The sequence below is a fragment of the Salminus brasiliensis genome, chromosome 19 (assembly GCF_030463535.1).
Source record: "Salminus brasiliensis chromosome 19, fSalBra1.hap2, whole genome shotgun sequence".
In the NCBI taxonomy this organism is placed as follows: Eukaryota; Metazoa; Chordata; class Actinopteri; order Characiformes; family Bryconidae; genus Salminus; species Salminus brasiliensis.
Genome location: NC_132896.1, coordinates 13373876 through 13389361, shown reverse-complemented (window position 1 = coordinate 13389361; position 15486 = coordinate 13373876). Strand labels below are relative to the sequence as shown.

Genomic DNA, 15486 nt, shown 5'->3' with positions numbered 1-15486 from the left:
ACAGTGACAGCCCTGTGAGGATTTATTGATTGGTTCATTATAGGGTGGCTGGAGCTGCTAGGTATGAGGAAAGAGGACAAAGAACCCGCCTGACCAACAAACAGCTTGACAGAATATCCAGATAAGAAGCTAAATAAATAAATAGATAAATAAATAAATCAAAATCAATCAGTCAAACACTTCAAACACTTCACATCAGCCTGGATCAGGAGCTGTTGCTCTTCTGCTTTCTCAAAAGCAAGCCTGCTCTCATTCAGACACATTAACAAGCTGTGTAAAATAGCTCCATTGATTCAAAGTCATTTTATATTCCTGGCAAATATTGTGTGTGTGTCTGTCCAAGGGGTTCTACACGATGGCCCGCTTCAATGCCTTTTTCAACATTGACTCAGCACTCGGAAGTGCGTCGCACTCATGTTACACAAGTGGCTCCTTGCAGTACAAGGAAGGGGAGGGCGCACCGAACAGCACTGGAGCACCCTCGCTCCCCAAGAGCGGTTTACATTCATTTGATGTTGATGTACATTTGTCAGGCTATAAGCTTTGGTTTAAAGTGCATTTAAAGCTACGTCATACAGCATTTTGTTACCTGCTTTGAAATCACTAGTGGGTTTCCCATTTACCACATTTTTGCATATACAAAAAGGCCAAAATGTAAAACAAACAAACAAACAAACAAAAAAAACTCTGAGACTCCCAGCCACATATGGCTGCTACATCACCAAGGATTCCACTCAGGAGCCCATGTCCACAATCTTTTCAAAACACATCAGGTCACAAATGACACCCATGTTCACCGAATACCTTGGAAACCTTACTCCTCCAAGGACTCATAATACAAGCTCATAATATAAGCTTCAAGCTAATCAACTCATGGAATGGCCCTTAAGATGGTGTTGGGGATTTTCCTGAGGGGAAATACTGCAGTACCAGCCTTTACTTTTCAGACTTTACACTATAGATGTTGTGACATTGCTTTGAAGATCATGCATTATGCCTTGAGAGAAGCTCAAGTGTTGGTGGCTATTTATATGCCTGCTGCTCCAGAGCGTTCAATTTAAATGGCAGTGTCCTGTGTTTTTGTATGGAGATTATACAAGCGAGGTCAGCAATGGGTGAATATTAAAGTAATACACCAGTTGGTGAACATGGCTAGATACATTTTGGATGTTTAGTGTATCTGCTATCTGGCTTTGCAGGGTTTAAGATTTAGCGGTCCATGACTAAATATCACAATCTGTGAAGACAGAGGATTTCATTACATATATTTCTGCTAAACTACTGCGCTAAACCACCTGATGGGACTTCATATTCATACTCAATTAAATCCCAAAATGGTAATTTTCTCTGAGAACAAAAGAGAAGGACCAAGAGCTCAGTGAAAACGCAACACAATTTAAACTGTCAGCCAGGGACATTTAGTTGAATAGCAGTTGCTATGCTTTATGGACTACAGAGTAACTGGAAGGGGACATGTTAAATGCCATCTCTGGCTTGCACTGCCTTCTGTCTCTAATCACATTTAATGAGCCAGCAAGCCAATCTGGCTGCAATTACTGACCTGCCAGTATCAGACAGGCAAATAGCTGGACTGAAAGAAGTGGAATAACTTTGCTATAGTGACTGTAGATGCATAGACTTCTCATTTACTTTTGCTGGGGTCAGTTTCATTAGATGGAGCAAAAACATTCTACATTCCATACCGACTATTCAGCACATAAATATGTGGAAGGATTTCAAATCGAACCATCTCCTGAAGCAGCTGAACTGGAGTAAACTCAACCCCAACCCTGCTGGTTTTAGAAGACCAGGGAGAAACACAAAAGTCTATTGTGGACATTTGTGGGTCAGTTGTAAAACTCTCACATTTTCAGTTCCTCTAAATACCTTTTAAAGAACTATAGCTAAAAGGTCTCAGACATGTGACCCCAGTTAGTTATGCATGTATGTCAGAAGACAAGTAAAGAGACACAACTGACAAACTGAAAAAACTCTATTGTCTTTGGCATCTCAAAAATTCCTGGTCCTGGATGGTAGATCTCCAGGACCAGGGTTGGGAGCTCCTGCTATAGAAGATACCTAACCGGAAGGACAAAGACAGGCTTACCTTTCTGCTTCTTGAACTGTGGGATGCTGCTGAGAGTAGTCGCTCGAACAATCTCCACAACTATCTGATACCTAGAACGGGTTGGAAGAGGTGCAATTTACTACTTCTGTGGAATTGTAACAAACAGCAGCACTTTATTTAAAACAAAGGAAAATTGAGTGCAATCGGTTGGGACAGGACAGGAGAACAATTTGCCATCATTACAAACTGTCCACAGTGCAAAATTACAACCAAAACCCCTCCAAACCTGCAATGAAATAGGCCATTAAGATCTTAAATCATCTTATGTTTCATTAGGGAACATGGAGAGAATTAATCCAAGGTTGTAGTATTGCCATGAATGAATGAATGGTTCGTCTTGCCAAAAATTACTGCTCCCTCCAGCTCTTAAGGGGAAAGACAAGAGGGAAAGAAAGATGTCTTGAATAAAATGAGCTCATGAAAGTCAAATTGAAGTAATTTTAGAAGTTCAGAGACCTGCTCAGGATACTGACTGTGTTTAGATGGGAAGATTGGCACTGGAAAATTCTATCCTACAGCATGGATAAGCAAACACTGAAAGCTTCACGTGACAGGAATTCATGAGTAGGTGATGAAGGGTCAAAGCCGCCTTTAAATTAGCACCAAATAACCCGCCTAATGATTAGACAACATTTTGCTAGGTTGTGTCATGCTGATCTTGAATGCTTCTTGACAATCTACAGTGTCCTTTTTTTTTTAAGGTCACATTTTAAAATTTAGATTACCATGGTTTCTGTTCCCTTTCTTTTTCATGTCTTATGAAAGGAAGTCATTTTGGCTCATCTTTGCTGGCTCTGCTTTATCTTACGCCTTGTGTTTATGAGCACTGCCTAGCAACAGGCTTGTTAGCTGACCCCACCGAGCCAAAAGATGGCTGATAGAGGATCCTCGTACTATTGTATCAGCGCGTCATGGTTGCTTTTTTTCCCTTCACCTCTGTTTCTCTTCAAGACCTGGAAGGATGAAGATGTTTAAGATTCATTAACCACCATGTTACAGAAACCTGCTTTGCATAGGCCATTGTCTGAAATCCCTTTTTAGGACTTGAGGTTGATTTAATTTCATAACAATAGACTGTGATTACAGTTGCAAAAAAAAAAAAAAAAAACAAACAAACAAACAAAAAAAAACGGATAGGGGGGTTGTCATGGAAACAGAGCCACAAGAGCTTCAAATGGTTCTCTGAGTGATGCTATAGAGGAACCAGGTTTGGTTCCATTAAGAACACATGACATTACAGCATTAATGTGTCTTCTATTTTAGACTAGGTTAGAAATGTGTACATTCTTCTAATAGCTCTTTACCAGTCTAATAGCCGCCCAGCAATGCACTATATGGACAAAATAAAACATCTAAATTCAGTCCAATACTTAAGTCCCACAACCACAGGTGTATAAAATCAAGCACCTAGCCATGCAGTCTGCCTGGGTCGCTCCAAAGAGCTCATTGAATTTGAGCACTTTGTGAAATGTCTTCCCTCCTTTATATTCTGGAATATATAACTTCTGGAAACATGTTCTGTTCAGTGTCAAATTAAGGTTCTTAATTTGCAGTCTGATGGACCAGATTGGATTTGGCGAATGCCAGGTGAACAATACCTGTCTGACTGCATTGTGCCAACTGTAAAGTTTGGAGGAGGAGGGATAATGCTATGGGGTTGTTTTTCAGTGGTTGGCTTTTAGGCCCTTTAGTTCCAGTGCAGGGAAATCTCAATGTTTCTGACCCTTAAGAATGCTCTTGTGGATGAATGGGCACAATTTAAAATTGCATGTTAGAGCATATTGGTTTAGAATGGGAGGTGAAAAAAGCTCCTGTAGTCGTACTGTGTACTTTTTTCTATCCATCTAGTGTATCTGCAGAAAATGGTTTGATTTCAGTACTCACTGATACCAACAAGCCATCTAATTTTGATGAAAGGGCTCTGTGCACTTATTAAACTTTCATTGGCTTAGACCATGAGCACTAAGTTTTTAGAAGTCTTATGAGTCTTATCTTATGACTCATTGCCAGTTCAAGCACTCAAACAGGGCCAAACTCTAGAGCTGCCTTGCAGTGCTTCAACTCAATGAAATAACAAATCTATATTTAGTCTTGTCTGACACAAGTAGACCTAAATCTTGTATCCCACAGCAGTACACCCAAGCAATATAGCCACACATAATGAGAAACAAAAGACTGTCTAGAATCTTTTATTCCTAATTAACCTGAGCGTGAAGTATGAAGACGAATCACAAAAATAAATTCCCTATTAGTGAGTCATTCGGCATCTCAGGCTTCTGAAACAACCACAACTGATCGATGGCCCCTACAAATCATAGCTAAGAAACTCAATTAGGAAATGAAAGGGCACAAACCGACAAGCGCAAGATTTACAACAGCAATAGGTTTGCAATGTGAACTGTTTGCTGTGTTTAATGAACCACCGCATTCATGATCCGGACTGGACACAAACACACATGGACATGACACACATACAGATTTAATGATCTCCCTTAACAGATCCTTGTCTGGCCAACTTCAAGATCAGCATGTGTATGAGATTCAGTGGCGTCACAAAAGACAGGATAGAAAATGTCAGAGCATGGCGATGCGTTCCTCACCTGAGCTGTTTGAGGAAGTCGATGTCAGTGCTGTTACTGATAAGTTTGAAGAAATCTTCATAGGAGTCTGCGTAGATGTATGCCTTTTTATGTTGCTCACGATGCTCTAGCAGAGCCAAAAGCATTTGGTTAATGTAGTCAGGATCACTTAGCACCTCCACCAATGGCTTTAGCACTGAGAGAGAGACAAAGAGAGAGAGAGAGAGAGACAGAGACAGAGAGAGAATAAATAAAAAGACATTTAATAAATCCCATTTAAATGAAACCTATATAACACACACACACACACACACACACACACACACACACACACACACACACACACACACACACACACACACACAAAAGCCATAGACCAGCACTTAAACAACTTTATACTGCAGCTTGTAGGTTTCCTTAGTTCTTTGCCACAGCGACTTTATAACGTTGCTGATGTTTCTACGTCGTTTGTGAAGCCCTCTTATGCTGGTCATCAGAGTGACTGTACTGAGGCCTCTCAGGCTGAGTGGATATTTCCTTATGCTTATAAAGACCCTATCTGGGATAGTCAAGTAACGTTATACCTTGGTCTGGGGAGCTTTTGCCTTGGTCTTGGGGAACTGTGTGTACATATGGATGGTGTTTCTGTTGTTTTTAGTTAGGCACAATATAAATGTTACTTTACTATAAATACTTTACTATAGCAAATAGTACTATGCTTAAAATATAACAGTAATGCAGTATAATATGTGCAGACATCATCATAGTAAAGATCTAGCAGTATAGTGTGTACACACATTGCTATAGTGAAAATACAGCAGTGTCATGCAATATAAAGATACAGCTCAGTAACGCAGTACAGTATGTGCAGACATTACCATAGTGGACATATAGTACAGTGATGCAGTACAGTATGTGCAGACATTACTACACAACATAGAGTAATGCAGTACACTGTGTGCAGATATAGCCATAACTCCCAAGACGCTGAGATGCCAAAAGCAACGTAAAATGCATCAATGTCAACTGTTCAGCAGATGGCCCAGAGCCACTGGTCCATTACAGGGAAACAGAGCTGGATGGATGAAGCCTCACTCTGCAAATTAGTGCAAGGCTGCCAGCCTGAGAGTGCAGCTGAGTGCACACCCATCCGCAACCATGAGCTCTTTACCAGACATAGTGAGAGAAGAGGAACTAAGGGAGAATGATATGACTGGTAGATTTAAATATGGGTCCCATTTGCCATTTTTCTACAGAATGGCAGGGACTAATAAGAGCTGCAAAACGGTGCTTGTGCAAGTTCTGTGCAGAGAAATGACTCAGTCAGCTAGGGTTAGGCACAGCATGAGAAATGAGTCAATAATGGCGATTTAAAAGTGACCATATTCTTTATTTTTCTCCAGGTTATCTGTTTTTTTCCTTTATGTCCACTTGTAATGTCTGTGTGGATGTATGCACTCTATTCTGTTTGACCACCCTGAACAATGTCTCATTCAAAAAAAGCAGTCAAGGCCAAAACACTAGATACAATAGAACATCAGGGTTTATGGATGGAGCTGAACTGACGAAAACAACTATCTTTGCAATATTTGCAACCTGAAATGCAAAGTCTGGCCATACAAAAAACCCACATCTAATCTGAGCAAACACCTGGGTGTTTTTGATGCATATTTCAGATGCATCAAAAACAGCACAAACACTTAGCAGGCTCCCCTAAGGACCCCAGACAGTTCGCCTGATTTAAAGTAAATCCGCTCGATACTGCAGAGGAAACCAAACACACAAAACACTTTATGATCATGCAACACTAAAACATTAATGCTTTCCTTTATGTTCACTGACATTGAAATTACACCTACACAGTAATTCCACAGTTACGCCTGTTGCACATAAAACCGGACATATCCTACATATTAATGAACTATTATGATGATTTTCTACATTCAGATGGGGTCTATGAGTTGAATCAGCTTATTATAATTACGTTTAGTCCCAGGACCCATGCAAGTTTAAAAACTCTTGCACCACCATTCATTATTAAAGTGTGTATTATTGGCGCATTATTAATGGTTATACTGTCAATAGTTGATATTAGTCAATTAACAATTCGTATTATTAATTAACAATTAACATTTTTTAAAATTTATGCAAACCTTTTAATTGAATTTAAAGACTTGGTTTATTCTAGTCTAATGTATGTGACATGTTCTAACACAATACTAACAGTGTTTTCTACATTCAACCCAAACTTACTTTTTTTTTTTTTAACAAAGCTTAAATGATTTGATTTAAATTAACCTGCTGGTGCTTACAATGTAGGCTTCTACTGTTGAAACAGAACATTGAGTGAACCCTGAGGTCTGAGGACTTTTCAACCTGCCCTCTCTGTGACTCATTCTGAGATTGCCTTTTAATAGTGATTTCATGGCAAATTGCAGATAACTGCTTTCCGTGATTTGATTAGATGTACGATTGGAGATGAAGATCATAGTCAAGACAGCTACAGTACAACCCAGAGTGGACTACCCCCTGTCCCTCAAATGAAATTATGGACGGATAAACTGAAAGCAGTGAGGACCTCTGTGCTCGAGCCAAAAACAAAGTTTCCAAATCTGATTAGCAGGTCTTAAAGTGCCCTACTCTTGCTGATGCCAAGCAGGGTATTACGTGGGTCTACGCCAGCTCAAAGGAGAACAGTTTGTTAAGTGGACGGTGTAAGCAATCCTGTTCTCCGGGGGGCAAAAAAAGTCCTACAAAGAAAGCAAAACAGACACAAAAAGCAAGGGTTTGCAGTGCTGGATGTTGCTTAGTAACAAAAATAAGGGATTAAATTAGGCTCTGTGAGTACATTTCTGTCACCCTGCTGCTCTGAGTGAGTCTGCGAGACAAACATATTTGCCCTCCTCTGTTTGTCCGAGCCAATTCTGTTATATACATGAAAACACACACAGTACTGGAGTCATCTGTTCAATACGTGCTGCCTGTTCCTGTGTTCACAGATGCCATGCTTGTGTTCCAAATATGCCATCTTTCCTATGGACCGAATGAATCATTCAGAGTGGATCTCTGGTACATGAAGACTCTAAGAGCACAGTACATCAATGCAAATTGATGTAGGACCCATATGTGTAGCAGGTTACTGTCTGTAGTCAGATGCTTCCTGCTAATTATTGAACCATATTAATCACTGGCGCTGCTTTAAAAGCATGACTCATCCGCTAACTGCTAACAGATGTAAAACCGAACAGCTGTTGCAATCAGGCTAGCGCCCATCTTTTTCATTTTCCTTTCGGATTGTTCAAAGTCTGATGACTCTGTAAATCTTTACACAATACAAGGGTCAAGAATACATAAGAAAACATAAGTAAAGTTGCTTGTAATTAATGCTTGATCATGCAAAGTACAATTATATCCAGAGAAATTACCCACAGTCCAATGTAGATGTAGATGTATTTATTAGGAATTAGCATCTTGCTGCCTGCCATCAGCAGCCGGAGCCGGAGAGAGCACAATTGGCCTTTTTCTTCCCAGGTGGGTAGATGGTTCTCTTTCTTCCCACACTGCTGCAGTGTGTTGCTGGCAGGTATGTGCACCTGCTATCCAGTGAATAAAAGCTGGGAACCCAGTGCTTTCCTCAGAGCTCACTGGTTGCCCAGTGATGTTGCATTGAAAAGAGATTGTGGCTGGTTATGCATGTTGATAGAGTAGACATATGTCACTGCCGGGAGCATTACATTTGATAGAGGCAGAGTACTAACAAGTGGGTTGGGCAATTGGTTATCTAAAACTGTAAAAATATAAAAATATAACTAAATAAATAAATACCAAGGGATGTGAACGGAGGTATTCCGTAGCCACTTGGGCCTGGTGTAAAAAATGCAGCCAATTTCTGTTGTTATTGTTTTGCCTCACTAACCTGAGTTCACAGAGCTGTTGTCCTAATTATCTTACTATGTAACGAACATAATCTAACAGTTTCAGCATTTTCTATTGTGTTTGTGTCCAGAACTGCTGCTGTGGAGAATGCAACACATGGTGTTACGCGCTGAATGTCACCTGAGCAATTTTATTAGTCGATCGAAGAAAAACTATGAGCACATCATGATCCAATCAGTGCTCTTAATGTGATTACACAATCTCTCGGGCAGAATCCTCATGCATCCAACATAGGAGTCATTCTGCGGTGTTATGTACACAATATTTCCAAATGTTTGTGGACACCCCTTCTAATGAATGCTTTCAGCTACTTTAAGCTTTAAGCACAGATGTGCAAATGCACACACACACACCGTTTGTCTAGTCCTTGTAGAGAAGTATTACCAATAGAAAAGGACTCTGTGAAGCAGGTAAACATGAACCTATTGCAAGGAATGGGCTAGAGGTAAAGCATTGAGCTGTGGAGCACTGATAAGGTGTTCTCTAAAAATGGTGGTGCTCCATCAAATACGTTTAATATAAGTTGGGGAGTTGGGGATGAGGTGGGGTGGTGGTCATCCAACATCCTGACCTCACAAACAATCTTGTTGCTGAATGCAATCAAATCCTTACAGCAATGGTCCAAAATATCTAGTAGAAAGCCTTCCCTGGACAGTAAAGACAGGTCCTTCAACAAAAGCAGGAGACACTTTAAGACCCTTGATTTCTTTAGCTGTTAACTGTTCTAGTTGAAATTAGATGGGAAACAGCAAATCTAGAAGTCTCTGACAAATGAACATGTTAACACGTTCTCCACTGAGGAGAAAAGACAGAGAAGACTTCCTCATCAGCATCCAACATTGTACTAATTAACAGTGTTGGCTCTTTACCTCCTAACGAAGCCTCTGTTACTCATTCAACACAAAAACACTGTTCACTGTTTTTTGAATAAAATGATTTTCAACACATTTATGAATGCATTCCGCTGTGCGCTGCCAAATTGAGATACTGGATGCTCCTGCTGCTTAACAACAGTAGCATTAAGCCTTCTGCCCCTTTTAAATTTTGGGGGTTGTTTTTACCCTTTTTAACAGCTAGCCAATTACCAATGCCACATTGGCAGTAGTTGAAAAAAGGCAATGTCTGGTTTTGTCATGAATCAGAGCAGACGTGTGTTCGATCCTTACACCTGTAGTGTCATTGAGAAATGCTAGTGTCTATTAGTTATTATTATTCTTTTTATTATTATTATTATTCCTAATTCTTCTTATTATAGATCATCATTATAATAGAATCTAGCACAAAAAAAAATCACATTCACAATACACATTATGCAACACAATCTTTTGTTTTTCTGAGGTGTGTGAATAAACAGTGGAGTTATATTTTCTATATTACGAAAAAAAATATTCCATTCAATCAGCTCATTGTTACTATGTAATTCAGACAGTAAATATACACTACCAGTCCAAATCTGCCAAATACAAGTATCTGGTGTTGAGTGTTGGAATACTGATACCCATGAAACACTCAGAAATGCTTACTGTGATGTAATTTATCATAATAAAGATAATGTATCACAGTACGTTGCCCACTATTATTAACATGTATGAGCTATATGATATAATACACTTATATTTACAGCTATAAAAAAAAATTATATTGTTTGGACTTTTCATATATATTCCGACTGTACCGCTGTACTAATTATTACACCCAGACAATTTATATTCAAAATGTTAAACTTTGCTCACTTTTGTTGAACACTTCAATCTGCAGAAACTGTCACCTGATCTGTAAATGATGAGCTATGCTGCAATTGAATTATGTTTAGTGAAGAGACATTGCTGTTACAGATCTACTGAATACTGCCTAGGCTTACTGTTCTGAGCTTAGTGCTTATATACGTATTGTCTTTGCTTTTCTGAGTTTTTTTTGAATACACTGAAATCGCTTAAAAATCACAGACAGACCAGCAGAAAACTGGTAGGTTATCAAGCAACATGCTGCATATGTGCTGCATTAGAGAATGCTTTGCTTTGCAGGTAGACTATAATCCATCCCTAACTGCATGCAGGTTTAGCATGGTGTTGAGGCGAGAGAGAGAGAGAGAAAGAGAGAAAGAGTGAGTGTTGAGGGTCACCTTTAGTGGCAATGACCTCGACCAGGACGAGGCGGAGGCTTCGGCAGCGAGCGTCATGTGCGGGCAGCGCACACAGCACAAGCAGGCGCGAGCAGCAACGCAGAAACTGCAGCTCCTCCTCCGGACTGCGCAGACACGGGTGCAGCGGCAAGGGCCTCGGAGACTCCTCCTGCCTGAAGAGGGGGTAAGCAGGGCCACAAGAAGTGAGCAAGGGATAAGAGGAATGTAGAAAGGCAGTGAGTAGATAACGGAAGTAAGAATGGTGAAAAGGAGGGAGGCAGAGAGAGATGTGGACAGAAACAGGTTAGATGAAAATATTACCATTAATCAATTTTATTTCTATAGCACTTTAACACAGCTGAACGTGGCTTAAGGAGGATTAGCAGTAGGAAACAGAGGATGAGATACAAAAAGACAACGGGACTCCAATATCGTTCGAAGAACTTTCTTAAATATGTTAATATGAGAAACGTCCCAACAAAAAGTCTCTGTCAGATGAATGATGGATCCCATTGCCCTCGGAAATCCAACAAACCCTAAATATGAAAAATACTGGTGAATGTCACAATCTTTGTGAAAACTGTGTAAGTTGGGTTTAAGAAAAGATGAAATTTACTTCTTAAGAACGGTTGGTCAATAAGGCCAGAGACGTTCTAAATGAGAAGAACGGCCATGAATGAGAACCAATTAGAGCCAATTAGTTTGCTGGTTACCGGTGAGCGGCGGGTCAACATGCTCCCCTCAATGTGGTGTTTTTAACAGTAATTCAAATACGAAATGGTAATTTGACCTTCAGGTACTTCGTTCTCATTCAGATGGGAGCCTGGTCTTGTGTGACCGGAAATAACTGCCCAGCGGAATTGCAAGGAGGGCCACCAAGTAAACAAACCTACATATAAGGACTTTAATTTAATGCCCAATGAGAGTTAAAAACAAAAGAAAATATTAACAACTAAATAAAATAAATTTAGGGGAATGAGAATAACAGCACAAGCCAAAAAATCATTATATAAAACAAATATTACTAGAATATATGGAAATATTGGGGAAAATTAGTTTAATAATTATCAAATATCAAATAACACTACATGGGAGCCTGAACGGTTGATCAGTTGGCCAATAATATCAGTTGATATTAACAACCTGTGGTTTTAGCAGTGCTGGCAAAAACATGCTACATAACACACTGTTGATTAGTGACTTTCTGGTCGTAGCATCGTCCGAACTCGAATTGTCGAACCAGTTTAACACACACTAACGCCCCCACCATGTCCATGTCGCTGCAGTGCTGAGAATGACCCACCACCCAAATAATATCTGCCCTATGTTCCCTAGGGGCAGATATTATCCCTAGAGGTCTTGAAGAACAGGGCGAAAGGAGGCCTACAAAGTATGCAGAAGAACAGATGGACTACAGTCTGTAATTAGAGAACTATACAGTGCTCCCATACGGTATCTTGAGCGAATATAATAGTCTGAATTCATTTCAAAAGAGGGGTGGTCATAATATTCTGCTATGACTGTGTGTAACATCACTGTTCTTGATCTCCAACTCTGCCGATTTTCACTGTTCAACATAATGTGAATCTGGCAGTTCCATTGTGCCAACATTTTATTATGAATGGACCAATGGCAATACCCCAAAATAATCTGTAATAAAGTTGCCATTTTTGAGCTACAAGGTTTTTCTGCAAGAGCAACAATATATGTTCTGTATATTATGCGTCTCCATATATATTTTTTTTGATAAGAGAACTCCAGGCCCCAGTTACTTTAATATTTATATTTAATATTTCTGTTGTTTTATCGAAGTTTAAGGAATGTGATAGTTTAGAGACTAAATCCGATTAATTAACATCACCGTTTGATAAGGACTTGTTTTATTACTATAATTAATTTTATTATTAAGATCTTAAAGAGTACAAAGGAGAGAGTAAGAGAAAGAGAAATTCAAAAGAACTCCATTCAGCTAATGAGCTCTGCTGATCGATCGCTGAAAGACAGAGAAAGCAATGAAGACATGACCGGCAATGGCATCACAGCATTCTGAGACATCTGCCTGTATCTGTGTGTGTGTGTGCCAAGCCAATAGTCCCGAGGATGTAAATCCATCACGCCCACTGCACTGCTATGACTAAAACGAGGACCATCCAGAACTGCTTATTCCCTGGGCGTCTTCATTAGGGGGTCTTTACGTGCACAAGCGTGTGTTTTTGGTCTGGAGACAAGTAAATATTGAACAGCAAGTGGGAGTGTGTCTGTGGCGTCTCAAAATATACGGGCGAGCTTTTCTCAGAGCCGACCCATCGAGACGTGAAAGCTAATCGGACAGCAAAGCAATTTAATCAGGCCAAAGCCTAACTTCTGCCTTGTTGCTTGTGCGTGCAACTGAAAAGCAGGAGGACTCATTAGGAAGATTCTGGCAGCTGAAAATGGATAAACGCCAAAGCCTGAACATCTCATACATCACTGCAAAAAAATATGGTATGTGGATTCTTTGATTCCTTTCATTTTCTGTGAAATGCTAACATGTTAAATGACACAGCAAGCAGCCAGAGGTAAAAAAACAAACATTAAAATGCCGTTCGGGCTTCACATATATACACACACACACATATGACACACACAGTCATGTACAAAAAAGCTGACATCCCATGAATAGATTTTGATGTGGCAACGAATTATTTTTTTTAGCCATTCCTTGGTGGATTTACTGGAATTTCTTGGGTTACTGTCATATTTCATGGTCTGCGTCTCAGCTTCGTTTTTGGACAGATGGTCGCACATTTTCTTTAATACAGTAAAGAATTCATAGTGGACAGCTGATCTGCTGTCAGGATCAGCAGAACTGCAGTGGAAAGAGTGGACAGTTTCAAGTACCTTAGAGTTCACATCTTACAGGATCTGTCACAGCTCTGTCACATCATCTACCTGGAGAAGAAAGGCCGCCAAAGAGTCTCTACCACCTCAGAGGCATAACATAGTTCAGACTACCCTCCAAGGTGTTGCAGAACTTCTACACCTGCACCATTCCTGATGGGGGACAGCATCCAGAAGAGCAGAAAGGCTTTCCAGAGGGTGGTGCATTTAGCTGTGATAATCAATCAGACTGGACCTGCAGTCCATCTACAATGGTGCTGAACAAAGGTTAGGAAGAACGTGAAGGACCTCAGCCATCAACACAATGATCGATTCTCTCTGTTGCGGTCAGGGAAAAGACTTCTTTACAGATCTTGTGGTCTGCTTATGAGCTGAACCTGCTAAAATAAGAGGGATTTTCATTGAAAGCCCTCTCTAATGTAAATAAAACATTTGTAATAATTACATTTTATTAATTATTTTTAAAAGACATTTTTTCAGGTTGTATGTTTTTAGTTATATGACCATCTCTCAATATTGTTAAAATCCAGATCAAATGTCCATTGACAAAAGTGTTCATGGAATGCTCTATTTTTTCCACATGGCCGTGTATATAATTAAGCCAAAATGAGTTCGCTGGCGAGAGTAATGGCATGTTGTCAGCCCTCACATCTCTACCTCCACGATTACTTACTGGTTACACCGACTGTAACTTGCTAGATCCGGTCTGTGGCTCAGTATTGCTGACAGTAAATTCGAGAGTCTGTACAAATGCAGTTTACATGCAGCTTGAAGCAAAGCAAGACAAAGCATCTAGGCATTTCTATTATATCTGACATAAATCACACTTCCCTTGGAGGAGTTCACAGATAAGATAATATAGCATCTTCACGGTAACACAGCTGAAAGGCTTCTGTTTCATAAGGGAACAGTGCCCAACACTATAGCTGTAATTAAGCTGTATGAGCTACTATTACACCATTTCTATCTGACGTGTTCTGTTGTTAATGGAAATGTGTAAACAACATTTCAACCACTTTCTAGAGAGAGGCGTTTGAAGTTCAGATTAAATGGGGATTAAAAGCCTAGTATTTAAACCAATTTGGACATGGGCGATTTCCCAAGTTGCAAATATTCATTTCATATGTTGATCATACCCAACATAACAATGACAACACATCCATTTAATGATGATGAAAAAAAGAAATAGAATGAAGCTCAACATTTAGACCAGTGGACTCCAAAGTCCAAAGCATATTGCTACACACACAGTGCCTTTGGCATACCTGGCGTTGGCGGCCTTGAGGTCACAGAAATGGGAATGAAGGGTCTTGACTGTGTCGTTACAAACCACGTTAACGACATCCACCTCAGAGAGACGAACCCTCAGCTGCTTGATCATCTCCCAAAAATCTTCAGACAGCATCTGATACAGCTGCCCTTCATCTTGACTCAACGGGGCATACCACGACAAGATATAGTCCCTATAGCAGTAGTCAAAGACTAGAAGAAAGGAGAGGAGAAGAGACGAGGGAAGAGAAGTATATTTAATGAATCCAACTGATGGGTTTCACATGGGTTAAACACGAATGTAACTCACAGGTTTACAAAAACACATTGTCATTTCCTCGACTCAAATGATTCTATGGAGAACCAGCCCCAACCTACCATTCTATCCTCCCCCTTCATTTGCTAACACCAGAAATTTTATAGACAGAAGGTATTTGAAACCTGAAATTATTTGGCCCAGAACAACTAATTCGGGACATCAGAACACAAAGTTAGACTGCATTATCCATCATCTCATAGTATCACAACACTGACCTTTATAATAATAATAATACATAAACCAATAAACCCAT

At 39.9% G+C, this 15486-nt stretch overlaps 1 protein-coding gene across 1 annotated transcript in view; it reads right to left on the bottom strand.

Annotated features, from left to right (window-relative positions):
- Positions 1–15486, bottom strand: part of snx25 (sorting nexin 25) — a 57855-nt gene that overhangs the window by 26569 nt on the left and 15800 nt on the right. Inside the window, exons 3-6 of the mRNA XM_072664047.1 lie at positions 14911–15127; positions 10766–10938; positions 4729–4903; positions 2108–2178 (exon numbers count right to left, since the gene is read on the bottom strand). Coding sequence (XP_072520148.1) covers positions 2108–2178; positions 4729–4903; positions 10766–10938; positions 14911–15127 — 636 coding nt within the window. The remainder of the gene's footprint in view (positions 1–2107; positions 2179–4728; positions 4904–10765; positions 10939–14910; positions 15128–15486) is intronic.